The following is a 25,286-nucleotide window of genomic DNA, read 5'->3' on the forward strand; positions in this document are numbered from 1 at the left end:
GACTGCATATATACAGAGGGCAGTGGTGCCCTACCGTAATCAGGAGGTTTGAATCCCAATCTGGTGCCACTGAGCGAAGCACTGCCCCCACACACTGCTCCCCGGGCGCCTGTCATGGCTGCCCACTGCTCACCAAGGGTGATAGTTAAATGCAGAGGACACATTTCGCTGTGTGCACCGTGTGCTGTGCTGCAGTGTTTCACACTTCACTTTCATTTCAAATGAATGTGCAAACACACACACACACACACACACCCATGCAGGGGAATGGTTGCAGTAAAGTGTGAGGACCAAACCCGAAATTCAGCAGGGAGAGAAAACTCGGCTTTCCGGCCCTTTCCGGCAGCCGGTTTATCCTTACACTGCACCAGAATCGCAGGAAGTGCAGCGCAGATGACAAACGATCCGAGGGAACGTTCCGGCCCCAGTCTCCTGGGACCCAGGCGGCAGGAATGCGAGAGACGGGCGCCGATCTGCAACATCACGCGGTGACGGGAGCGCAGCACAGGGCCATGATCGAGAGACACGCCTCGTCACATGACCGGCAAAAGCTAAAAGGTGGAAGGAATCAAAAGCTAAAAGGTGGAAGGAATCAAAAGCTAAAAGGTGGAAGGAAAGAGGATGGATGATGGGTATGATGGAGAGACAAAGCTGAGAGGGAGTGGGAGGAAACGAAAGAATCAAAGTGTGTGTGTGTGTGTGTGTGTGAGAGAGAGAGTGAATGAGACAAACTGCATGGGAGAGAAACATCACATTTCATAAATAAATCATCTTCCTTCTCCACTGCCGCCACCCTCTACTTCTGCAGACGCAGGTGGAGAGAACACGGAACCTACACACAAAATCTGTCCCTGCAAACAGTTCTTGTGTTGTGTGTTATTTTAAATGTCTTTTTGCACACGGTGTGTCCCCGAAGCTTCGCATTATTCTCTCTCTGTGTACTGTATATTGTGAGATGACAATAAAGTTCACTTTGACGTTAAAAACACACAAGGTGGGCGGAGTCAGTGAAGTCAGGCTTATGAAGATTGGACAGTTGGGAGGTCCGTATATATACAGGGTTTCTGCAGGCTGAAAGAAGGCCAGAATTAAGACTTTTTAAGATGTTTTTTAAGGCCACTTTCATCAAACCCGTCAACTACATTTATTTGTCATTTTTTTATTGGTGCCCAAACCGGCTAGGGCCGCTCCTGGCCATCTCCATGTGTGCAGTGCACTTAGTAAACCCGGAAGTGCGCAGCACGCAGTGAAATATTCTTATTAAATACACAATGGCAAATACAGGACCAAAAGAAAGCGTGTGTTTGCACGCTCGCAGTGCAAGGAACTTCACGGTTGGTGACCTTGACCTCCAGCACCACGTGGGCCTGGTATCCCTGTGTAAATGAGTGTCTGGAGGGACATCATGGAGTAAAAATATGCCTGGGATCTCGGCGAATAAATATTGCACACAAAACCGGCGAAGCCTGACGTAATGCAGATAAATAAAGCACGACACAAAAAAGTTCACACACGCACACACGCACGCACGCACAGCAGGATTGCACACTTCGGGGCCACTGTCTGTGATAACCATGGCAACAGCAGCCTGCCTCAGATGGCGCTGTGTCACACGCGCCCGCGCCGCCAGGGCGTGTCCGCGAAGACAAGCAATAATATGTGGCATCAGCTGGTGGAGCACAGGCGCCTGAAGAACCCGGCAGACTCAAAACATATTAATCGTACATATTCATTTAATAACGGGTTATTAAACGGCACACCGTTAAAGACACTCGCCGGTTCTGCATAGCCATCGCTCAATCTAATTCTGATTTGATGCCGTTAGATTGAACCAAATGATTAACTTTATTAAAAATAGAACAGAATCCCAGCAGGCCGATGTATACGCATGGGTTTAAAAAAATTCTGACATGCATGTATTGCATCTTTGCATAGATTAATGGTGTTCTCTGTGTAGGATTTTATGTTTAAATAAAAAAATGGTGGTGGGAGTGGAGTAATCAGAACTTGGACAGATTTGGCTCTTATATAAACGAAAGGCTCTTTACTTTCAGAGAAGTAAATCCATCTGGACATTTCACTTGGGATGGAGAAATAAAATCAGAGATTTTTTTATTTCAATTTTTTTTATACTTTGTTTAACCCTCCAGTCAGCTCTACATGCGGCCCCATTCTGAGCAGCACACCTCTCACTTCCTCCTCATGGATGTGAAGAACATAAATCTCTGCACGGGGATGATCTGACAACTGCCATAAATGCTAAGGACCCTAAGAATAACCCACCAGATAACGGAGAAGTATAATAAAGCCTAATGAAGCTGGCTCATTAGGCCAACCGTTCTCTGTATCTCTCGACAAGAACATTATCCTACGGCTCTGAAAGGTATCATGACTTGGCATCCCATCAACAGAACGCTTTAAAAAATGAATGACAAATAAGAATGACACAGAATGAGGCTTTTCCTCCAAGAGACATGCCATAATAACAGCTGAAGCATTTTCTTGACGATGAACTGGGACTGTATTGTATTCATTAGGTGACTAAAAGCGCAGCATTTGACATAAAATACGAGTGAATTAGAGATTTCAGGCCAGAGTGTGTTGTACTGAAAAATGACACACAATTATGCATATATATTCAAGATTCAAACATGCAGGAAATACAAAATACATACACATAATGCATGCATACACACATACACACAGTGAATAAACAGGTATTAAAAATAACACAATACTGCGTGCATATACAACAACTCTGCACAGATGCATGAATACACAGACATAGAATTAAAGGTGTTGAAAATGACATACTCATGCATGCATATACAACAACTCTGCACATGTGCATTAATACACAGACATAGAATAAAGGTGTTGCTAATGGCACAATCCTGCAATCACGTACAACAATTCTGCATGCATGAATACACACACACACACACACACACACACACACAAGCACACAATACAAATGCACAACCCTGAATACAGGATCCGCAGAATGGCCCTGCTGACCACCGTCCTGCCCCGGTCACATGGGTGCCTGAGTCAGCGCAGCAACCTTCTGTTGCCAAGGAGACGGAGGCGGCGGTGCAGATGAGGCGGTGCCTTTTGTGGAAAGTAAAAAGGTGCATCTGTAATGAGAGTCGTGGAAAACACGAACTTCCGCACGAATATACCATCACACTCATCTGCTTCCCTTGAGGGCGGGAAAAAACCCAGAGCGCCGCTTTCTGGGGCTCCGCCCGTCTCGATGCCGATGCCACAATGCGCCGGTCTCCTTTCATCTCAGAGCAAAATCAATGACAAACTGGTCCAAACTGAGCTACGGCTCAGCAAACCCTGGCTTCCTCGGAGGTGCCAGCGTGGCATGTGGCCAGTCGTTCTCCAGAAGCGGGCAGCACTAGCGAAGCCCCTGAGCTTTAATTACCACCCGCCCTGCCTGGCACATGAGTGTGCGCCCGCTATCAATTATGCACAACAAGAAGCCATTATGCCAACAATGGAGATTACTGTTGCGTGGTAAAGAACATTTGTCACAGGGATCTGAGGGGGGGGGGGAAGGGACATGGAGGTCCGTGGGGTAATGAAACTCGCTCACTCTCCAAACAGGGTCATGGCTGCCGGAGTCCAATCCGGGACACAATGGGCAGAGATCGGGGATTCGCTAACACACTCCACCTACAGCCGCTCTACAGTCTCCAATCCACCTGGTGTACATGCCTTTGGACAGCAGGATTAAACCGGAGAACCCAGAGGAACACCGCGTCGACATGGGGAGAACGAAACCGCAACAACGCATAAAGTTGGAGCCGAGATTCTGTCATAAACCTGACTTTCTAGGGTGCCCTGGGTCCACATTCTGGCCATTGTCTGATGTTGCACTGATTACCTGATCGTGTTTATCTGTCTTCATGTCCTTGTCCGGTCATTGATGTTCCAATATTGCCTTACTGTGTTTACATCTGTGTATTTTTCCAGTGTCCTGATGGATTCCTGACAAAATGACCAGACCACACTTTGGACTTCCTTTCCCAGGCCAGTTCCCTGCAGGGTCCCAACGCCCGTGATGAACTCGCGGTTGCCTCAATGATGGATGGCCCTGATGTTTTGAGGCACACCTTGGAGTCCTGCCTTGGACGGAGGGTACTGTCATAAACCGGCCCCATTACCTGATTGTGTGCACCCGTTCTCATGTGTATAAATGTATCCTGAAGTGTCATGTCCGTTACCGGTCATTGACGTGTCAGCACTGTGTTGCACCACTGCGTCACCGTTTTCACCGCCTGGGTATTTTTGATTTATAAACCGTGCACTTGTGTCCTTTGACCCGATGTGTTCCCTGACCCGCTGGACTCATGGCAGATTGAAACTCACAGCCTTGGAGTTGGGAGGCCGCGACCCTAGCTGTCACTCCACCGCCTATTCAAACACTTCTGCTTCAGAAAGCAGGGCGCGGGCTGAACGTTTCCCACCTGGAATGTGTGTTCCTCACAATTTCACATTTCCGCCCAATAACGCAGTTCTACATCGAATGGAGGGTAAAATAATGACGCGCATGGACACCCTCCAGACCATCGTGGTATCTTGGATCAAACCCCAGTAAGGACCAGGATTAAATGGAAGGTGACAGGGTCACCGTCGGTGCAGGAGGTCGGCGGTGACTTCGACTCTGACACCCCGAGGTGCCAGTTAAGTCACGTGTCCGGCGCTGCTGGTTAAGGGAGGTGTTGGGCGGCGAGAGATAACACCGATGTTAACACCGCGGTAACGGCGGCAGGGTAGGTGGGGGATATTTAGGCTGCACACTTCGCTGCATGACAGGGTCTGGAGCGCCGCAGACTTCATTTCGCCATCGTAGCGCTGTTTTATCGGGGCCGGAAAAGCCTGCTCATCTTTCCAGAGTGTCGTGAACGGCATCGGGACGGGCTGCCATGGAAACGGTTCGGCGTTGTGGGATCAGATACTGATCTATTTTTAACGGTTGTGCGAGGTGCGGCGGACAGAGCGACGGTTGTCTACACCCCTCTACTCGCTTCCAGTGCATGCTGAAAAAGTGTGTGTGTGTATGTGTGTGTGTGTGTGTGTTTGACGTCCAACTGTAAGTTTGCTAATGAGGCCAAATGTGTGCATGTGAGGATTTCATCTGTGTGTGTGTGTGTGTGTGTGTCTGTGTGCATGTATAATGAGGTGAAAGTGTGTGCATTCTTCATGCTCCTGGTGGTCTGAGACTCTAACTGACGCTGCGCCTTTTCTCACACACATACACACACACACACACACACACCACTGACCACGGCCAATCTGGAAGAGAACTGCCAAGTGTGAGTGTGTGTGTGTGCGTGCAGTGTAAGCATGCATGCCTGAGAGTATATCTGTATGCGCTGAGTGTGCACAGTACTGCTGTGTGTGTGTGTGTGTGTGTGTGTGTGTGTGATCCAGAAAAGGCTGCACACGCAAGGCGGATCAAATGGCGTCTCCTGCACACTGAGCATGCCCAGTCAGCACGCAGCTCACACAGCGACCTTTTACATAACAGAGCTGCAGGCGGCAAGCGCTTGTCACGTCTCACCCCTCAACCCGAGCGCTACACCCCGACACACACACACACACACACCAGAGAGATGACACACATAGCGGGGAGCGTACAGGTTACTGCTGGAGGAGTAAAACGTCACCCAAATTCTATTCTATTTCATTCTGTCAGTGTAGAATCTGTGTGCACTTTGAGAGTGAGTTACTGTACAGTGTGAGTGTAGTTCTATTTGTCTTACGATGCTGTGTGTATGAGTGTGTGTATAGTAGGCATGTACACGCATGTGTGTGTGTGTGTGTGTGTATAATGCTGTGTGTATTTGGGAGCTGTCCCGGATTATTTTGGACTATTTTCATAATTGAAGTTGCATCGGTTGGACAAATCAACACCAAACCTGATGTGACACCTACAGCAGGTGATGTCCCACTCTGACTCACTTCCTTCATAAGGTTTTTTCTCCATGCGTTTTTCCTTGTGTCACGGTGCAAGACATACTGTATGTGAATATGGGCTAAAAAAGAAAACAACGTTGCTGTTAACGTCGTAAGTGTGCGCGCAACACCTCGTGTTTTTGTCAGTGAGGATGTGTGTGTGTGTGTGTCTGGTATGATAGAAACTATGGTTGGAATCACACCATAATCAGAGACACAAATGTGACAACTGTGGAGCCGAGACAATCATCCTGAACCAGACCAGGACGAGTGACATCGCCTGACCACTTAAAACGACGTCCGCCACGCCCATATCATTAAGAGTCAAGTTCAAGTGTCAGCTGAAGACCAGGAGCCTACAGGAATCAACTTGGGCTGCAAGGTTGAGCAGATCCAGTGTGATGGACCAACCGAAATTGCTGGACGCTACACTGACCTTTGAAGCTGGAAGCTGATCCCATGATGATAGGGTGGTAGTAGCCTAGTGGGGTAACACACTCACCTATGAACCAGAAGACCCAGGTTCAAACCCCACTTACTACCATTGTGTCCCTGAGCAAGACACTTAACCTTAAGTTGCTCCAGAAGGGGACTGTCCCTGTAACTACTGATTGTAAGTCGCTCTGGATAAGGACATCTGATAAATGCTGTAAATGTAAATGTAAAGATGTCTACAGCAGAGGTCACGTTTGTGGCGTCCACTGACATCCCCTGTATGCCAGAGTCTAGAGAACGGAGGGAAACGGAGGAGATGGACGTTTATCCTCCAGAACGAAGTAGGGTGTATGTGAGCTGGCTCCTCCCCTACTGGCCCCGCCCCCTTTTCAAACTATGTTAATTTTCTGCGTGTAAAGAGTTACGCGCCGACAAAAAGGGCTGAGTGGGTAGTTAGTTCACCAACACACAAATAACCGGCAAGAATCCGTTTCTTTATATAGCAGTTTGTGATTTGTGCAAATTGTGAAGATGTACTTGGTGTGACATGCTCGTAATGTGATTTTTGTTACTTTAATGCCTTTGTTTTAAGGTGAACATTCACACACGTTCCATAAACCTCAACAAGTGCATCTCGTACAGCACTATATTTCTGCTCTGACTTATCGAGACATACGCCGGACAGGCTTTTGCTGTGCATTCTGGACAAAATCCCCACGCCGTTAACCGAAACACTTTCATTCCTGTGGCGCAGACGTGGATTCTCAGCGCGGCCCCAGCAGGATTACCGACAGCAGGAAAACAAACTGCTATCTGACGAGACGCTAACAAATAGCCCCGCTCAGCCAACGCAGCTAAATCCATCCTGCTGCTGCACGTCGAAGCTCCAGCACTTTGGCGGAGCAGCGAGGCAGGTGTGGTCCCACCGTAATGCAGCGAAAATGAAGCATGCATCACGTCTCTGGTCTGCTGGCTTTGACGTGAGGCGTGCTGATGAGGTTACTACAGGGTGGGCCATTTATATGTATACACCTTAATAAAATGGGAATGGTTGGTGATATTAACGTCTTGTTTGGGGCACATTAGTATATGCGAGGGGGCAAACTTTTCAAGATGGGTGGTGACCATAGTGGCCATTTTGAAGTCGGTCATCTTGGATCCAACTTTTGTTTTTTCAATAGGAAGAGGGTCATGTGACACATCAAATTTATTGGTAATTTTACAAGAAAAACAATGGTGTGCTTGGTTTTAACTTTTTCTTTCATGAGTTATTTACAAGTTTCTGACCACTTATAAAATGTGTTCAATGTCACCAACCATTCCCATTTTATTAAGGTGCATCCATATAAATGGCCCACCCTGTATATACTGTTATATCATGGCAACTGGGAAACCTGAAGGACTAATGAAAAGAAAGAAACCTGAGCTGCAGAAATTCTCAACTTTGAGAAATAAGTGTTGTAGGCAACCAGAGCACCTTAAATCTGCACCAACATATTTTCAATGATTCAATCTACAGTATAAATTAAACCAATGAAAACTTCCCTGAGCAAAGAACATAAAAAACAAGACTCATGAAGGCCATCCTAGAGTCTCTTTGGAGGCGTGGGTTCATATCCCATCACTGCAATTATGGTTTCCCGGGCGGTGGTGGCCTAGCGGTTAAGGAAGCGGCCCCCGTGATCAGAATGTTGCCGGTTCTAGTCCCGATCCGCCAAAGTGCCACTGAGCAAAGCACCGTCCCCACACACTGCTCCCCGGGCACCTGTCATGGCTGCCCACTGCTCACTAAGGGTGAAGGGTTAAATGCAGAGGACACATTTCATTGTGTGCACCGTGCTGCTGTGTATCACAATGACAATCACTTCACTTTTTTTTTTTTTATCCCATCCTCCTCCTTTCAATAGAATGGCTACTGAATCCGGTTTTGGGCATGAAAAAGGAGCTTGCGTTATGGATTTATGAAAAGATTCATATGGGAATAAAGAGCGAAAGCCGTGGCGGAGGGTGTCAATGACTGATTCTAAATGAAGGCTCAAACTGAAGATCCCCCAAAAGTCATGGGCACTCCAGTGGATGGATGCCATCCATCATAAATGGGAAGGAATTCACTTTTGCCATAGTAATTTTGATATTATTCTAAAACTGGAATGGGAGAAGTGGATGGGGTTCTTTTGCTCCAGTTCTCTTATGCAAAGCAACAGCTGGAAAATTTTTGTTCCGTATTGTTTTTCACACTCATGCAATCTTGGATCTTGAAAGTCAAAATCGAGGTAGGACCAAAGGCAGATGAAGCAGGCCGGCAAGACCTGCTCTGGAGGACACCAAAACGTTGGGAGGGACTACTAAAAGTCCAGCAGGCCCTCAAGCACCAAGCTACCCTTTAAACGGATTTCACAGCCTACAAACGCTTCAGCTTACCCACAAGCAAAAAACAGGTCCGATGAGGGGCTTTCACTGCCTCCGGCTAACGTGGTTACGTGGTGGAGGTCTGGCCTTGACACAGAACAGGTGTAAAAAATCTCACAGTAAAAATTAAATCCTGTGTGGCGACCTGAAGGCGAATTTGATTAATCACATGCATAATTCAAGTGGTCTGAGGTGTATAAGGATGGGAAAATATACAAACACATGAATTCAAAATGTCACATTCCAACATTGTTATTACGAAACAAGTGACAGAAATATTGACCAATTAAGCCAACACCAGACCAGGAACTGAGGAACTTTACTTTTTTTCTTTACATTTACAGCGACTTACAATCAGTAGTTACAGGGACAGTCCCCCCCCTGGAGACACTCAGGGTTAAGTGTCTTGCTCAGGGACACAATGGTAGTAAGTGGGGTTTGAACCTGGGTCTCCTGGTTCACAGGCGAGTGTGTTACCCCACTAGGCTACTACCACCCTGATGCAAACATAAGATAAACCTTTAAACATCAGAATCAGAATCGTGTTGGCCATGTCTGTGGAAGCACATACAAGGAATTTAATTCCGGTAGACGGTGTCTCTCAAGTACAGAGTAGAAAAAAACAACAACAATGTGCAAGGACGTGTGTAAGTGTTATTGTTATAAGTTGTGGAATTAGTTTATACTGTTTATAAATAAGTATATCTACTGAGTATAAATATATGTAAGAATGTACATAGGTCTATAACATATTCATTCAAACTAAATTTAGAATGGCCATACCACAGTGTGGTGCAGTTTATCACAGTGGCAGCACCATTGACGCCTCACCATGTTTTACACTTAATTTGTCCCTCCTGGCGACACTCAGGGTTACGTGTCTTTCTCAGGGACACAATGGTAGTAAGTGGGGTTCGAACCTGGAACTTTGTGCCCTTCTGGTTACTGCCACCTGCTCTGGTTTCCTGGTTGGAAGTGACCTCTGGTATCTAGTGGGAGAGAATTCCTCACCCGCCTCCATTTACAGACTGAGCCAATAACCCACAAAATCTAGAGAGTTTGTTACCCAAAACCAACGTAGCTCCGTTCCAGCACAAACCTGTAAAGGATCAAGTCGCGGTCGGGGAGCTTGGGATAGAAAACGGCCAGATGAAGCGACCAGAGTGATGTGAAATGCGGCTTTGCACACCGCTGAATAATTCAGAATCATTGGCGGCGGCAGCTGGAGCGCCGGACTCGGTGACTCGGGAGATAAAGACGGCGCTGACAGCTGCAGGCATGTGGCGGAAGATGGCAGCTGAGCCGCTGAGAAATGACACTTCATCCCATCCTGGGCACCCAGAGAGCTCCTCTCCTTAGAAATTGTGCCGCGCGGCGACTCCTGGACGTGACGGCGAGGTGCGAGGGATGAATTATGCAGCAGACGCCTTTGAGCTTCAGACAAAAGCACCTTGTTCCCGCAACGTTAAAGGGAAGCCGGAAGCCTGGCAGAAATAACCAGATGAACAAAGCTGAGCAGATAAAGACAATTTCCCTCTGACACTTGGGCAGTATCGTTTGGAGGGATGCTTGACTGCGCGACTGCGCTGGAGGCCAGCGTGCATGTCGATTACTATCTCGCTGCGTCGAGATCTTAAGCCCGTTAGCGCCTCTTTTGACGTTGCGACGGGGGGTCATTCTCATGGAATGTCCCTTGCCGCTCTTCGGTGTTGTCTCTTCATCTAAGGCCAAGACGTTCTAGTCAGGTTTGACCACTTTCGTCTGTGGCCAGCACCATCCCCTGGTGCGACCTGCTGAATTTCTTAAAAATGGGATATATCGGTGTGACCTCTGTGAAAGCTAACGTCATGTTATTCGGCTCCCTTTAGCCGTTAGTTGTTACTCAAAAAGGTCACTTTTGTCTGAGAGAGGGCTGCAGGATATGGGCGGGTTTGTACAATCACACAGACACCAGAAGAAATGCACTGGAAGATCTACTGGGTCGAGTTTTGCTCCAAAGCTGATCCAAAAACGACAAGCGGCAGTTCCAAAGAAACAGAACTGGGACGCATCTACAAAATGATCGCACAGAGAATGCAATTCCATAGATGTGGAAAAGAAATAAGAAGGCCATAAGAAGGACACAGAGACTCTCAAAGATCTCTACTTCAACGCCAAAACCACCTAATGAAACATTTAAAGGGCGCAACAAAACAAATAAATAAAATATGCCACCACGGAAGATGTCCTGCCATCATTCTGTCTGCCAGTCCTCATATTTGCCTCATATTCTGTGGGTCTCCAGGCAAAAGGGGCACAGACGGACATCTTCGTGTGGTGAGGGCGCCCTGCGCCTCTCATAACAGATGGCCTGGCGGAAACCCACAGAGGCTACAACGCCGAGGCACGCTGGGTGAACGAACTCAGCAGTAATATTTCATTAGCATCCTAACCCCCCCCCCCCCCCCCCCCCCCCCCCCGGACCTTTTATTTTAACGTGAATGCACAAGGAGCGGAGCCCGGCCAGAACCCGGCATTACTCAGCATGGGCTGTCATAAGCTCCCAATTACGACCGCTGCGATTCGCATGCCAGACCCGGCGGACTCATTGGCAAGACGGGACAGTAATGCACGACAGTGTGCAACCTCGGCCTCGGCGTAAATGGCGGTTCGAATCGCCACTCGGTGCTTTTCCCAGCCGGGCAGGTAGTGGCACTTTCTGAGGGTCGAAGGGCTTGGCCGACCCCTAATTCCGCAGCAGCCACTGGGCAGAAAGCAGGGCGGGGGGGGGTCTTTGCATTCACTTTGTTTTTGCTTTCAATTTCGCAATGTGCACAATAGTGCAAGGCCGGCTTCCAGGCGAAAATGAATTGGCGCGGATCCCGCAACATTCATCCCCAGAGTCATCTTTCAAGGTCTGTGCTTATTGATTAAATAAGGCCTGACAGATTTAACAGCTCAACCGGGCTTTAATGAAATGGGCCTGACGTCGTCGCCACCGAGGAACTTTCCTCCACGAGAAAACACTGGGTGCTCTTCTCTTTCTGCACTCAGGGGTCTGCTTGAGTCCTTTTTTTAAGAAAAGATGGAGAAACGACCTTCAAGCACCAATTTATTTCTGCCTAGACATGAAATAAAGAGTTGTCTGTTGCGGAAGCTGTGCATATTAATCTCTTGCACCTATTAAATATGCATGAAAGATTTTATCACTGCAACGCTGTCAGAAGGTGGCATTTCCAGTATGTGGTGATTTATGTGAATGTAGCATAAATGTTTGACAAACATTAGTATTAACATATTTTTTAGAGGCACTGTACACACTTCAGCCACACCTCACTAGGTGTATCAAATGGTTAGGATTGCTCTGAAGGTGTCCTGTTTAGTGTAGTGTAGAATAGTGTAGTGCAGTCGCGTAGTCTAGTAGTGTGGTATAGTAGAATAATGTAGTGTAGTAGTATGCCACGGTAGAATATTGTAGTGAACTTGCATAGTGTAGTCATGTAATGGAGTGGACTGTAGTAGCTTAGGTGTAGTACTGTAGTATAATGTAGTAGTAGTAGTGTACTTCCGTAGTGTAGTATAGTAGTGTAATCACATAGTGTAGTAGTGTAGTGTGGTATAGTAGAATAGTGTAGTGTAGTAGTGTGGTATAGTAGAATAATTTAGTGTAGTAGTGTGCTATATTAGAATATTGTAGTGTAGTTGCATAGTGTAGTCATGTAATGGAGTGGAGTGTAGTAGTTTAGGTGTAGTACTGTAGTATAATGTAGTAGTAGTAGTGTACTTCCGTAGTGTAGTATAGTAGTGTAATCACATAGTGTAGTAGTGTAGTGTGGTATAGTAGAATAGTGTAGTGTAGTAATGTGGTATAGTAGAATAATTTAGTGTAGTAGTGTGCTATATTAGAATATTGTAGTGTAGTTGCATAGTGTAGTCATGTAATGGAGTGGAGTGTAGTAGTTTAGGTGTAGTACTGTAGTATAATGTAGTAGTAGTAGTGTACTTCCGTAGTGTAGTATAGTAGTGTAATCACATAGTGTAGTAGTGTAGTGTGGTATAGTAGAATAGTGTAGTGTAGTAATGTGGTATAGTAGAATAATTTAGTGTAGTAGTGTGCTATATTAGAATAATGTACTGTAGTTGCATAGTGTAGTCATGTAATGGAGTGGAGTGTAGTAGCTTAGGTGTAGTACTGTAGTATAATGTAGTAGTAGTAGTGTACTTCCGTAGTGTAGTATAGTAGTGTAATCACATAGTGTAGTAGTGTAGTGTGGTATAGTAGAATAGTGTAGTGTAGTAGTGTGGTATAGTAGAATAATTTAGTGTAGTAGTGTGCTATATTAGAATATTGTAGTGTAGTTGCATAGTGTAGTCATGTAATGGAGTGGAGTGTAGTAGTTTAGGTGTAGTACTGTAGTATAATGTAGTAGTAGTAGTGTACTTCCGTAGTGTAGTATAGTAGTGTAATCACATAGTGTAGTAGTGTAGTGTGGTATAGTAGAATAGTGTAGTGTAGTAATGTGGTATAGTAGAATAATTTAGTGTAGTAGTGTGCTATATTAGAATATTGTACTGTAGTTGCATAGTGTAGTCATGTAATGGAGTGGAGTGTAGTAGTTTAGTGTAGTAGTAGTATTGTGCTCGTATAGTGTAGTATAGCAGTCACGTAGTGCAGTAATGTAGTGTGGTATAGTACAATAGTGTACTGTAGTAGTGTAGTCGCGTAGTGTAGTAATGTGGTTTCACAGTGTAGTGCAGTGCAGTACAGTAGCATAGCGCACTGTAGTGTAGTTGTGAGGTGGTGCCTCCGTAGATTGGACTTGTCATTGAGATCTGGAGAAGTCAGTTTTTTGAACGTCAGCCATTCCGAAAGAGGCCACCACCATCAGGGAACATGAGAGGTGTAGTCTATAACCATCTTTTGGGAGGTTGAGCAATGTAACTTCCGCATTCATTCAGGAACCAATGTTTGCCAGAAGAACACTGTCCACAGCAGCTTCCACTTTTTGGTTTTCTTCCCACTATGCATCCTACTGCCACCTCGTTCCCATGAAAAGGACACCTTTCTCCATTGATCCATGGATGTCTTGATTTGGAAAAATGTCATTTGACCAACATCAGCACCCTCTGTGAAAGATCCTGTAAAGTATGGTCGGCTTAGACCCTTAGGACCTCCAACTCCTCTACTGCTACCTCTGAGCTATGGTTCAATGCAACGCAGGGAACCCGGGGGGAGATTACATACCAGTTTCCCGTGGAAAAGATCATCACAGCTCATGGAGTTGCACTCCAGCATGGAGTGACGGCTGAGTGGAGGTGTCTGAGATGAAAAGTGGCCGTGAACGACCTCCCTTAATGTAGCGCCTAATGGACATTTCATTTATTGATGAGGCTCCGCGCTGGGGAGCGTACGAAGTGTGGTTAAAATCTGATAAGAGGCCAACAGGGAATCTGATAAGTGCGTGGGGTCGGCGGGCGGGGGCGTGGAAGGAACGTCTGTAGAGATTCCCGGCTTTATTTGTTCATCGCAGCAGCGCGCAGCTCCACCGTTTCAGCACAAACGCGTTCAGTCAGACGGCGAAGGGCAGCTCCGGGCCTCGCTGCTGCTTTAATTTAATTACACACACACACACACACACACGACATCAAACACTCCAACAATGAGGTCTGGGAGGTTAGGCCAGGCCAGGCAGCTGCATCGGAACGCTTCATTCGTTGGAGGAGGATGGTGTCACGCGCCGTCACTCTATGCCACCCGCAGATTATTTCGAAATCGGAAAGTGACGTCGAACGTGGCTCCACCGGGACACGGAGTCCCGGTGTCCTTTCAAGCATCAAGGATAAGTGTGAGGTGGTGTGTGTTACCAATTTTTATGACACAAGACTGCATTTCGTCTTCTACTTCTGTTTCCTGTTGGACTCGCATACCAGTGGCATGGACCAATCAGAGTGCAGGAAGACCTCTTGACCTTTTAAGAACCAATGGACAACATACAAGGTCCAGCAGAACTGGGGAGGTGTTCCACAAAACAAGATTTCCCCATTAGCTGGGTTCTCTTAAGCCATAGCGCTTGGCTGTCCAATCAGAATTTAGATAAGAAGCTTTCCGATTGGTCCATGATGACTTCTGGCTTCACTTAATCCAGCTAACTGAGAAATCCTGTTTTGTGGAACACCCCCAGTCCTATAAATAGCTTCCTGCGAGACATGAATATGATGTTCTGCTGTTTTTTCGGTCAATATTTCAACTTTCATGCACATAAAGGACGTACAAGAACTCAACAGAACCGGCGCCGTTCCGCCATTCTGGAGATTCTTGAAGCACACATCAAGCCCGCAAAAATCCATGTTTGGAGTTCAGCTGACCTCTGCTCTGCTTTGATTGTCCGTCTAGGTGTAGGTGAGCGAGATCGGATTTATTGATCGATTTTCACAATGATACAGGCACCCAGATTAGTTTGGGGATTCTGGAACCAAACGTTTGCAGGAACTGTTATTTGGTGATAGTGAAGTATATATTATATTTTATTATAGAATAAATGTCTTCAGACACACACACACACACACACGCACACTTTAAAATGGCCATTTATGCTCTGCACTTCCACGGTGAATAAATAGCTGCTATTGATCGGTCTCATCTATCACCCTGCTGATAGACGAGTGCTGAGTCGCAGGCAGAAGGACGAGCGACTCGACACTTTTCACCGGAGGCCATTTCACTTGCTAATGAGCAGGAGCTCCACCGTCGTGGAGTTTCTCCTGGAAAAATCGCACCACAGCGACGGGTAAACAGTCAAACGCAGATTTTAATATCTGAGGGGCCTCACAGGTTCGCAGCCTTCACACACACACACACACACACATACACACACACACCGTTAAAGTCGTGGAGAGGGTGGGGCAGGCTTCACATACACAGAACCGAACAACTACAGAGACATGGTCAATGTTGGAAATGTGCACAACACACACACACACACACACACCGTTAAAGTCGTGGAGAGGGCGGGGCAGGCTTCACATACACAGAACCGAACAACTACAGAGACATGGTCAATGTTGGAAATGTGCACAACACACACACACACACACACACACACACACACACAAACACACAGTTAAAGTCGTGGAGAGGGCGGGGCAGGCTTCACATACACAGAACCGAACAACTACAGAGACATGGTCAATGTTGGAAATGTGCACAACACACACACACACACACACAAACACACAGTTAAAGTCGTGGAGAGGGCGGGGCAGGCTTCACATACACAGAACCGAACAACTACAGAGACATGGTCAATGTTGGAAATGTGCACAACACACACACACACACACACACACAAACACACAGTTAAAGTCGTGGAGAGGGCGGGGCAGGCTTCACATACACAGAACCGAACAACTACAGAGACATGGTCAATGTTGGAAATGTGCACAACACACACACACACACACACACAAACACACAGTTAAAGTCGTGGAGAGGGCGGGGCAGGCTTCACATACACAGAACCGAACAACTACAGAGACATGGTCAATGTTGGAAATGTGCACAACACACACACACACACAGCCCTTTTCTGGGCGGCCATTTTCCCCTGACACTCTGTGGGTTTGTGGGTCGCCTGTAAGTGCCGTTTCTGGTGAGCAGGCAGTAATTAGGATCTCCGTGTCATAATATTTCCTGACGGGTTTTCGTACCGCCCCGTCGCCAGCGTTGTCGGTGTTCGACAATCGGCATCACAGTTCTGAGCAGAAATTCTGAACAGCCGTCTACAAACAAACCACAGGAACGCAATGACAACGAGACCCTGACCAGGATGCGATTGATCAGAGAAGCATCGTCACGGTGATGGCGTCCGTTCAATATCTTCAGAACCCACCACTTATTTGCATGAAACCCCTTTTCCCTCCTTTTGCTCCTAAACGTTGCATTTCCATTAAAATGCTGCATAATAAAGAGCGGGGCTGAAGCCAGACAGATAAGACGCGCCGATCTCTCCCCTCTCGGAAAAGACGGGTCTTGTCGTCGCTCCCGGGTGCGGAGCCACGCCCTCGGGCGCCGCCGCTGACGGCCCCTGCCCTGACAGGCCGCAGCGAGAGGCAGCGTGCGATGGGCGGGGCTGAAAAGACCCAACGGGTCTTCTCCCGCCGCAGCAGCCTCCCCTTCTCCCTCGGCTCATACACGGGGAAGCGAGGAGGGAGGGACATGGAGCCACTGGTTCTGACCTTAGAAGGTGGCCAACACAGTCTGTCAGATGAAATCAATATGTTACAGATTTTCATGCAATATGCACCCAACAATTCAGAAATAAATCGATATATTGCAGGAGAGTGTGCCGTCACAAAACACATAGTTGCTTTTCTTTTGAAGTGTGGAAACTGCACGTAGCGTATCACTAAAAGAACGTTCACAAAATTATCTCGTTTTTGTTCTACCTCCGAATACGATATGGTCACGATACGATTATATCACGATATATCATTAACATGTAAAAACAGGGCCGAATTACAAGATGCTGTGATCGGCCTGTCATGTTTTGCGATTTCACTCCCCCGAAATACCAGCCAGAAGTACAGCGCCATCTACAGGAGTGGAGGTCTCTGGTCTCTGCTGACCTCACTTAAAAAAAACGCTCCACAGCACCACCCGGTGGACTACATTTCTATACAAAAATATTGATATTTAATGTGTCTGCATCGATACAATATCACCACGTAAAAATATATATCGCGGTATATTTTCTAATAGCCCAAGTATTACATCAATATTCTGAAATGTTTTTCAGTTTGAGAGATGAATATCATGACTGTGACATTGCCTGTCTGTAGGAGGAAGCTCCAGAGGACAATATTCCAGAAACAGAGTTAGAGCAGACCTACATTCCACAGTCGGTCCACCTGGAGACAGAGGTGGAGGTCTGATCTGATTTTTACAAGCGATGACTTCTCAAGCGTCTGAATGGCTGCACCTCGGCTCTGGTGGGCAGACTGGTCTGATGTTTAATGCAACAGCCAGTTCCCCTGCCAGCTTTTTTTTTTTTTTTTTTTTTTTTTACATTAGCATAAAAGTCATGAAGGGAAACAGACTTGCATGCTGCAAAACGTTGAAGAACATGGAGGCAATATGCTGATTCATAATCTTCCAATTACGGCTCCCGCGTAAGCCTCCATTACCGCGTCTCTCGCGGGAGCCGAGAGGTCGGCTGCTTTCCTGCCGAAGACGTTCACGTTCACGCGAGCTGACAGTTCTGGGTCAGGGACACCGGCAGCAGAAACACGCTTTAAAATCCCAGAGTCCGAGGGACCCGACACGAGCAGTAAACCGCTTCTATCATCAGCAGTCTGCAGATCTTGGAATGCAAGGTTTTCATCTCGCTAACTGAAGTCAAACGTGGGACACGTGGCTCAAGGATTAGTAGATGTGATCACAAACATTATGATATATAACAATGTTGGGGAAGGGGGCAAAAAGGACCCAATATCGATCGCTGTGCCACTCCTTGTCCTTAATAGTTCCCTGTTGCATTATTGTCTTAGCTTACAAAAATCAGCTAAATGCTTTCTAAATCAGTTTAGTCTATTACCAGAAAGACCTGCCCAAATCTTTTAGAGTCTAAACGGAGAACTGGGCATGTTCCAGGAATTGTGTTCTCACGAAGGAAGTTGCTTTTCCCGAGATCTGAGGTCCAGTTTCCAGGCTGACGAAAGCAATCAGGACGGACGCAAGAATCTCCGATTAAAAAGCGAAACCATATTTCAAACGAACGAGGGGGCTGGTTGAAGATGGGGTCAAGGATGTCCTCCATATATCCTTGACAGAAGAGTTTATGGGAGGGTGACGAAACCTTATCGGTTGCAGTGATGATAGTAGTAGATGGATTGTTTATCGACCCGATAAACAATTTATATGCTCACCCAAGTCTCATCGTAATATCATCCTGATCAGAGCGTCCGAAACAGTGTACTACATCACAGTGTAGATTTGAAACACGCCGGGAAAACAAGATCTAAGCCACATTATATCATTATGTATTTCAAACACTGATCAAACATTCATTTCCCCATGAAGCGTTCATTGCAGAATTTCTTCATTTCCATGAGCCACTGTGCGTGGAGAAATACCATCTCTACACATCAGCATCTGCTTTTTAATCATTAGTATTGTCGTGGTTTCCACTTATACATGTCCAGGAAGGGACAATTACTGTTTCACTACGGAATAAAACTGCTTTTGTTGAGTATGTAGTGATTTCGGGTGCACGGCCTGTTTTGCTGCTTCCATGCATGGAGCTGCCTTCACCACCTAATGTCCTAAGAATTTGCTTCCTACGCTACGTCCTAAACGGACTTCCAAATCTAGAGCGAAACCCCCCATGGCCAAGCCGTGCTGCCGGGCTGGAGCCGAGCGGTGACCCCTGGGGTCACCCGGAGCCGGCTCGGGGCGGAGCATGCGGGCGCCATGGCCACCTGGCTGCCTCACCTGCGGCAGGGCGGAGTTCAGCTGCCTCTGGAGGGCGTCCCTCTCATGCAGCGCGTCCTGCAGCCTGCCCTGCGCCTGGACCAGCGTCTCCTGGGTCTCCCGCAGGGACTCCAGCAGCTTGTCCCGCTCGTCCAGCATGTTGACCATCAGCTGCTCGAAATTGGCGTCGGGCTCCGAGCCGTTCTGCGAGCCGCGCTGGGCGCCGACCGAGTCGCCCTCGCTGATCGTCGGCATCACCTCGCACATCATCTTGCTCCGTGTTTGTGTGGGACGTCAACGCGTATGTCTGACGGCCGTGTCGCTTTTCGCGTTAGTTGTCGGCAGAAGGCATGTGGAGACGTCCCGCCCGGCGTCCCGCGTCCACCAGTTGCCGTGTAGCGGTCAGGGGGAGAGCCGCATCCTCCGCGCCGCACGGCCGCCGATCCCGCCCGCCGCTAGCCGCCGCCGGGCCCGGTCGCTGCGCAGCATCGCTCGGGAAGTCGCCGCTCGCATCACCGCTGCGCGCCGGCCGTGTCGCGGCTTTCCGAAGAGCGGAGCCTCCGGTGCCGCCGACCCCGAGCTCCGACTGGCTGCTCTCATCAGCACCACACGCGTCCGAGGCGCGGACAGCGCCCCCTGGCGCCCGACGTGCCGAGCGCAGACGACGTCAGTACTTTGTTATTTTAAGTCTCTTTTATGTCTTAAAACTTGAACTGTTTTAACACATAATAGGCGCAGAACGCGCGACGTTTTCAATTCTGGTTTCACGGACAATTTGTTCACCGTGGCCACTGATTGGCTGAACCGCGTCGGATGTGTCGCCTCTCGTCCAATCAGAGGCTAAAGCGATGACCGACTCGTTGAACTTCGTAACACTGCCCTCAGTTTCTCGCGAGAACGTTGCCACTCGACCGTGAACGACAGGATTTCGCGTGCGACCAATGAAAAGGCCTCGTTTGCACAGCGATGAGCAAAGCGGTTGAATAAAACACCGCGTTCGCGGCTCTCGCGAGAGCTGGAGAGGGATTTCGTCAGTTCCATGATGGCTGAAGATCCCGGAGGAGCTCATTTCATTTCCTACTCTCATTTTCCCTCTCCGTCGTCCTCTCTGCTTGTTGTGGAGACATGGCAGCCCCGATAAGCGCCCGTGGACCTGCGCTGCCGTCATGCCCAGGAAAGGGAACCGAAAACGGCTGAAATTCCGGCCCGAGGACGTCTGCTCGGAGTCAGGTAGGGCGAACGGGCCGTCCCGTGTTCCCCCAGGCAGGGAGCCAGGGTTGTAATAAACGCGCGTCTCTCTGCCCCCAGTGACCGTGGCCGACTACGCCAATGCCGACCCGGCCGTAGTGAAGTCCGGGAGGGTGAAGAAGGCCGTGGCCAATGCGCTGGAAAATGAAGGTGAGGGTGCAGTCGAGCCGGAACCGGTCCCGGAAGTCTCCCTACCAGCCAGGCCGCCGTAATGTACATTTAGAGCATTTACCATACGCCCATATCCAGAGTGATTTACAATCAGTAGTTACAGGGACAGTCCCCCCCTGGAGACACTCAGGGTTAAGTGTCTTGCTCAGGGACACAATGGTAGTAAGTGGGATTTGAACCTGGGTCTTCTGGTTCATAGGCTAACTAGGCTACTACCACTCTTAATTAATGAAGAGCCTACAGAGGCAACGTGACCGCGTGGCTCCAGACATGCTCCTAACCATCCGAAGAATTCCTCTTCCCAAAAACAGACGTAGTGTATATTCGAGGTGTTAACCGTCACTGGTCTCACGATTACGATTATCGGTGCATCACAGTACATCCAATACATTTTCTACGTTGTTCCGGTCTCCAATACATGAGTTAAGGTCCCGTACACCAGTGTGGTGTACCAGAAAACTGGTAGTTCTCCTTTAAATGCCCACGGGAGCTTTAGAAGAGACAAAGTCAGAGAGGCAATGTCCGGCAATGTGGAGTGCTGAACAAATTAAAGCTCTTCAAGCAGTTTGGACGTCCAGAAATTCAACGGAAATTTAAAAAGTGCAGCAGAAGAAATAAGCAAAGAACTTAGTTGCAGGCTTCACACGCGCAACCGACCACATTGTCACTAAGCTAAAAAGAAAACCTGCAGGGATAAAAAGAGGTGGCTACATTAAAGTGGCGGTGGTGGAGGTCCAAAGGACTTCTATTACAATGTAATGGATTCGGCGCTGGGAAATTTGTTCGGTGGGCGTGGCCTGTGACTTATTAACATGCGTATAAATGTGGACCGATTCCCAGTTCAGCACCAACCTGGCACCAGGTCCCAACAGTAAGAGCAATAGAAAAATATGTTGGGGCGAAGGGACTGAGCAGAATACTGTACTTTGCAGACGCTTTTATCCAAAGCGACTTATAAGAGGAAGACACCAGTAATTCTCGTTCGATTTCTATAGATTTTGAGTTTAGAAAACTAAGAGCCCTGATAAGGCCTAACTTGTCAGAAAAAGAACATGCTTGGATATTGTTAAGTGCTAGACAAAGAAACTTAAAAAAATATATAGATATTTTGTGCAGTGTGTATGCATGTGTGTGTGTAAATGTTAGATTTGTCTGAAATACCTTTTGAATAAGTGGGTTTTCAACTGCTGATCCGAAATTAAAATGTATAATTGCCATTTCGTTGAACCTCCACCTCGCAGTGAAGCTGCTTTGTGGACTTGAGGCTTCTCAGGGGCCTGTAAAGGAGGTGCTTTCCTCCGCCGAGCAGGCTGGCGTAGAGGCTCAGGACAGCGACGACGAGCTCAACCCAGACGAAGGCGAATCTGATGTCAAAGGTTCCCGCAAAAAGAAAAACAAGCGACGCAAAGGTACCGCGCCCGTCTGATCGTTTCTGAGATGACGGGCGAGCTGCTGGTGGCTTCCCAAACACCGTTGTTTGCGTTATAGAAAATGGTGAAGCCCAGGACGGAGACGAGTACCCCATTGACATATGGCTGCTGCTGGCCGCGTACATACGACCAGAGGACATCTGCCGATTTGCGCTCATTTGCAGGAATTCTTGGATGGTCACTTGCACTGCCGCCTTTTGGAGTCGCTTGTACTGGAGGTGAGTTCCGACCTTCATCGCTGACACGGCCGGTCAGCAGCCGTTCACCGCACCGTCTGTCGGTCTATCTGCAGGCACTACGACCTGGACGCGGATCTTCCCATTCAGCTGCAGCCCGACTCCATCACGGGCATGCAGTGCCTCCGTGCCTGTGTGATTCGCTCGCTGTTCCACCTGTACGAACCGTTCTGTTCACGCGTCTCCAAAACCCCCCCGCTGCCCGAGTCCACACCCACCACGCTACTCAACTCGAAGGTGAGGGAATGGGCCAGGTCCCCGGGTTGGGACGCGGTAACCCGATGCAAGTATCGAGTATTGGTCATAATATAATAACTCAAACATCTGTAACGGTGACTAGAATTGCTTGTTTTGCATAGCATTGATCGCAATAAAATGTCATCAGAGTGGCGGAATTTCGGTTGTTCATTATGGTCTTCCCGGCTGTCCCTTCTTAAAAGTACAGTCTGGTGCCCACACGAAGAAGACTATTCCTTTCTCCTACAGCCCGGGCTGATCTTGATCAATCTGAATGTGTCCCCCTTTTCCTGCTCTCATAGTGTTTGCTGTTTTGGGTGAAGGAAGTCACTGGGACCAGGCCCGAGAGTCTTTGGCAGTTCAACTTTAAGTTTGAAAAGCAAGTAAGTTCACCATAATCTTTTTCTGCATCATAATTTTTTTTGTCCTGGTGTGCACCAAACATTTCCTCCTTTTTCCTCCAGCCCACCAAATATAGGAATTGCTCAGAGCGCAGTCTCCAGCTGCCGAGACGATACCGGGACGTCCACACCAATCCCGACTCTGACTGCTACCTGCTGCAAGTGACGACCCTCAACTTCATCTACATTCCCCACGTGGTCATGGGCATGACCGTCTCACTGGTAATTTATTTATTTATTTATTTATTTTTAAACAGCATTTTAATGTTTGATAGGAGCTTTGTCTAGATAAGGGGTCGGCAACCTTTTAATGATCGGGTTCCACCAAAGAGATGAGCCACAGATGCCATGTATAAAAGAACTGGCCTAGTGTGTCGCATGTGAATTTTTATTTGTGCAAAGATCGCATTCGTGCAGATGGGTTGAGGGGAGGTGGGTGTGACCTAGCATGAATATGCGCGTAGAAGCCAATGACGCGACTTATGTTTAATCATGCCAGACATGTCTAAAAACCCGGTCGGACATGTTCGGAGGGAAAGCGAAGATCTGGTCGCCCCTAACTTGTCAATTTAATATCAACATATGCAAATCATTAAACACTAAATATCACAAAAAACTGTTAACTCACCCGAAGAGACTTCAGGTTTGGAAATGCGACTTTAATCAAAAAAACAGCTCTGGCGGGCATATTGAGCAGCAAAAAATTAAACGCTTTGGATTTTAATGTTCCTTCGAATTTTGAACTGCAATTTAATAAGACAATAAAAAGTCAAATACACTTAAATTATTACATTTGTTCAAAAGCCACATGGAGTAAGGACGAAAAAGCCGCAGGTTGCCAGCCCCTCGTATATAGTATCTGCAGTTGTTGAAGATTTACTTTATATCCATTTTGTGTGTGTAGATGACCATCAATGTCAGCACAGATATGAGGCATCACCGAGTGCGGCTGGCCTTCCTGGACTCCCCTGCCATTCGCGGCCAGAGGCAGCGGGCGGATCAGGGCCTCCAGGTGGTTCTGGACCCGGTCAACAGTGTGCGCCTCGTTGACTGGTGGCACCCCCAGTTCCCGACCCTGCCATAGCATTCCTCGTCCATATACCTCAGCTTGTTTTAGACAGGAAGTGGGATGAGACAGAATACCCACAGGGCAGGGGCAGTGAAAGTGTTTGCAATGTTTCCCAGAACACTCATATACATCTAAAATATATATTTTTTTCTGTCTTGTCTAACTTCATGATTGTAGTTTTTTTATTATTATTATTATTATTATTATTTATTTTATCAAGGCAAGGTTCTGGCAACTCACGTTGACTGAGCTGTTCAAATTCAGGAGTTTTCATTCATTAAGGGGGGCGATTTAGAACTGGAGAGCTCGAAATAAGCTGAATGCTAGGAGACAAAAGTCTGCAGGAATGTTAACGATTCACTTCCTTCGGAGCAAGTGCTGGTATTCGAGCATGTTTTATCATTTTATTGGTGGGACATGGGTTGGGTTAAGCAAGCGCTGTATTACAGTACATCTTGGCATGTAGGTGCATCCATCCATCCATCCATCCATCCATCCATCTGCCTGAAGTCAACTTCAATAGTCTCCACTTGCACAGCCAAATTGTGAAGTGTGTACTGCGAGCAGCTGGATGGGGAGCTACTGAGGGTTTCATTTGTTGGTCTCACGTCGCCAGAATCGCATCAGGATTTTAGTTTTTGGCTCACATTGTCCCCCTCAGTTTAAAAAAGAAAAAAAAAATTATTGTATTTGACTCAATCAGATGTCACTTTTTTTTTGTGTGCTATTTGTGTTCTGTAGTTCAACACTAATGATTGTCATGATTGAACGAACCATCCTTTATCTGACAGGTGCTCCTTCCTCCTCAGTTTCTGTGTTACAAATTCAACATAATCTGTTTGCTTCTATGTGAAAATCTGTCTAGCGTATAGTAAACTAGAATCTGCAGGGGTTAAACAACTAATCTCTCAAACTTCTTTTCTAATCTCTAGATTGTAATGCTGTTAGGCAGCACTGAGTTGTTTTGAGAAAGCTAATGAATTATGATTTTAGGGGCCCTTCATCTTCCGAAATAAAGTTTGAACGGGAGCTTTTTATTTATTTAATTTTTTTCTCCCACCATATCATGTCAGGTGAACGCATGTTTAAATGATTGAGTCCGTATTTCATTTGGCATTGTTTTAAAGTCACAAATAAATGAAGACTGTGTTGTACGCTTTTGTAGCAGTTATTATTTAACCCTCTCTGAGTGCAAAGTTATTTTTAATTTACGGAAAACTGGTTTGTACTAAC

General features: G+C 47.3%; 2 protein-coding genes across 5 annotated transcripts in view; one reads left to right on the plus strand and one right to left on the minus strand.

The window, feature by feature from the left end:
* Positions 1–20,015, minus strand: part of ppfia4 (PTPRF interacting protein alpha 4) — a 63,792-nt gene extending 43,777 nt beyond the window's left edge. For 3 of the 4 annotated variants that reach the window (XM_028997747.1, XM_028997749.1, XM_028997746.1), the window contains exon 1: positions 19,283–20,014. In XM_028997747.1, coding sequence (XP_028853580.1) covers positions 19,283–19,531 — 249 coding nt within the window. In that variant the 5' untranslated portion in view covers positions 19,532–20,014. Of the gene's footprint in view, positions 1–19,282 lie in introns of all 4 variants that reach the window. The other variant, XM_028997748.1, reaches the window with a different exon arrangement.
* Positions 20,016–20,182: 167 nt separating this feature from the next.
* On the plus strand, positions 20,183–25,207 carry tmem183a (transmembrane protein 183A). The gene is made up of 8 exons (XM_028997752.1): positions 20,183–20,491; positions 20,570–20,659; positions 21,922–22,089; positions 22,169–22,328; positions 22,403–22,583; positions 22,886–22,966; positions 23,048–23,206; positions 23,889–25,207. The coding sequence occupies exons 1-8, from the start codon at positions 20,428–20,430 to the stop codon at positions 24,066–24,068; spliced, it is 1,083 nt and encodes a 360-aa protein (XP_028853585.1). The 5' UTR covers positions 20,183–20,427; the 3' UTR covers positions 24,069–25,207.
* Positions 25,208–25,286: the final 79 nt, after the last annotated feature.

This window comes from Denticeps clupeoides, chromosome 12 (assembly GCF_900700375.1).
Source record: "Denticeps clupeoides chromosome 12, fDenClu1.1, whole genome shotgun sequence".
NCBI classification, from domain to species: Eukaryota; Metazoa; Chordata; class Actinopteri; order Clupeiformes; family Denticipitidae; genus Denticeps; species Denticeps clupeoides.

What these genes read in the sequence shown, in the direction of transcription:
- tmem183a (XM_028997752.1), top strand. Translation starts at nt 20,428, where the DNA reads ATGCCCAGGAAAGGGAACCGAAAACGGCTGAAATTCCGGCCCGAGGAC. An exon ending in CAATGCGCTGGAAAATGAAG is followed by an intron (nt 20,660 to 21,921) that starts GTGAGGGTGCAG and finishes TCCACCTCGCAG; the next exon opens with TGAAGCTGCTTTGTGGACTT. An exon ending in TGGAGTCGCTTGTACTGGAG is followed by an intron (nt 22,329 to 22,402) that starts GTGAGTTCCGAC and finishes GTCTATCTGCAG; the next exon opens with GCACTACGACCTGGACGCGG.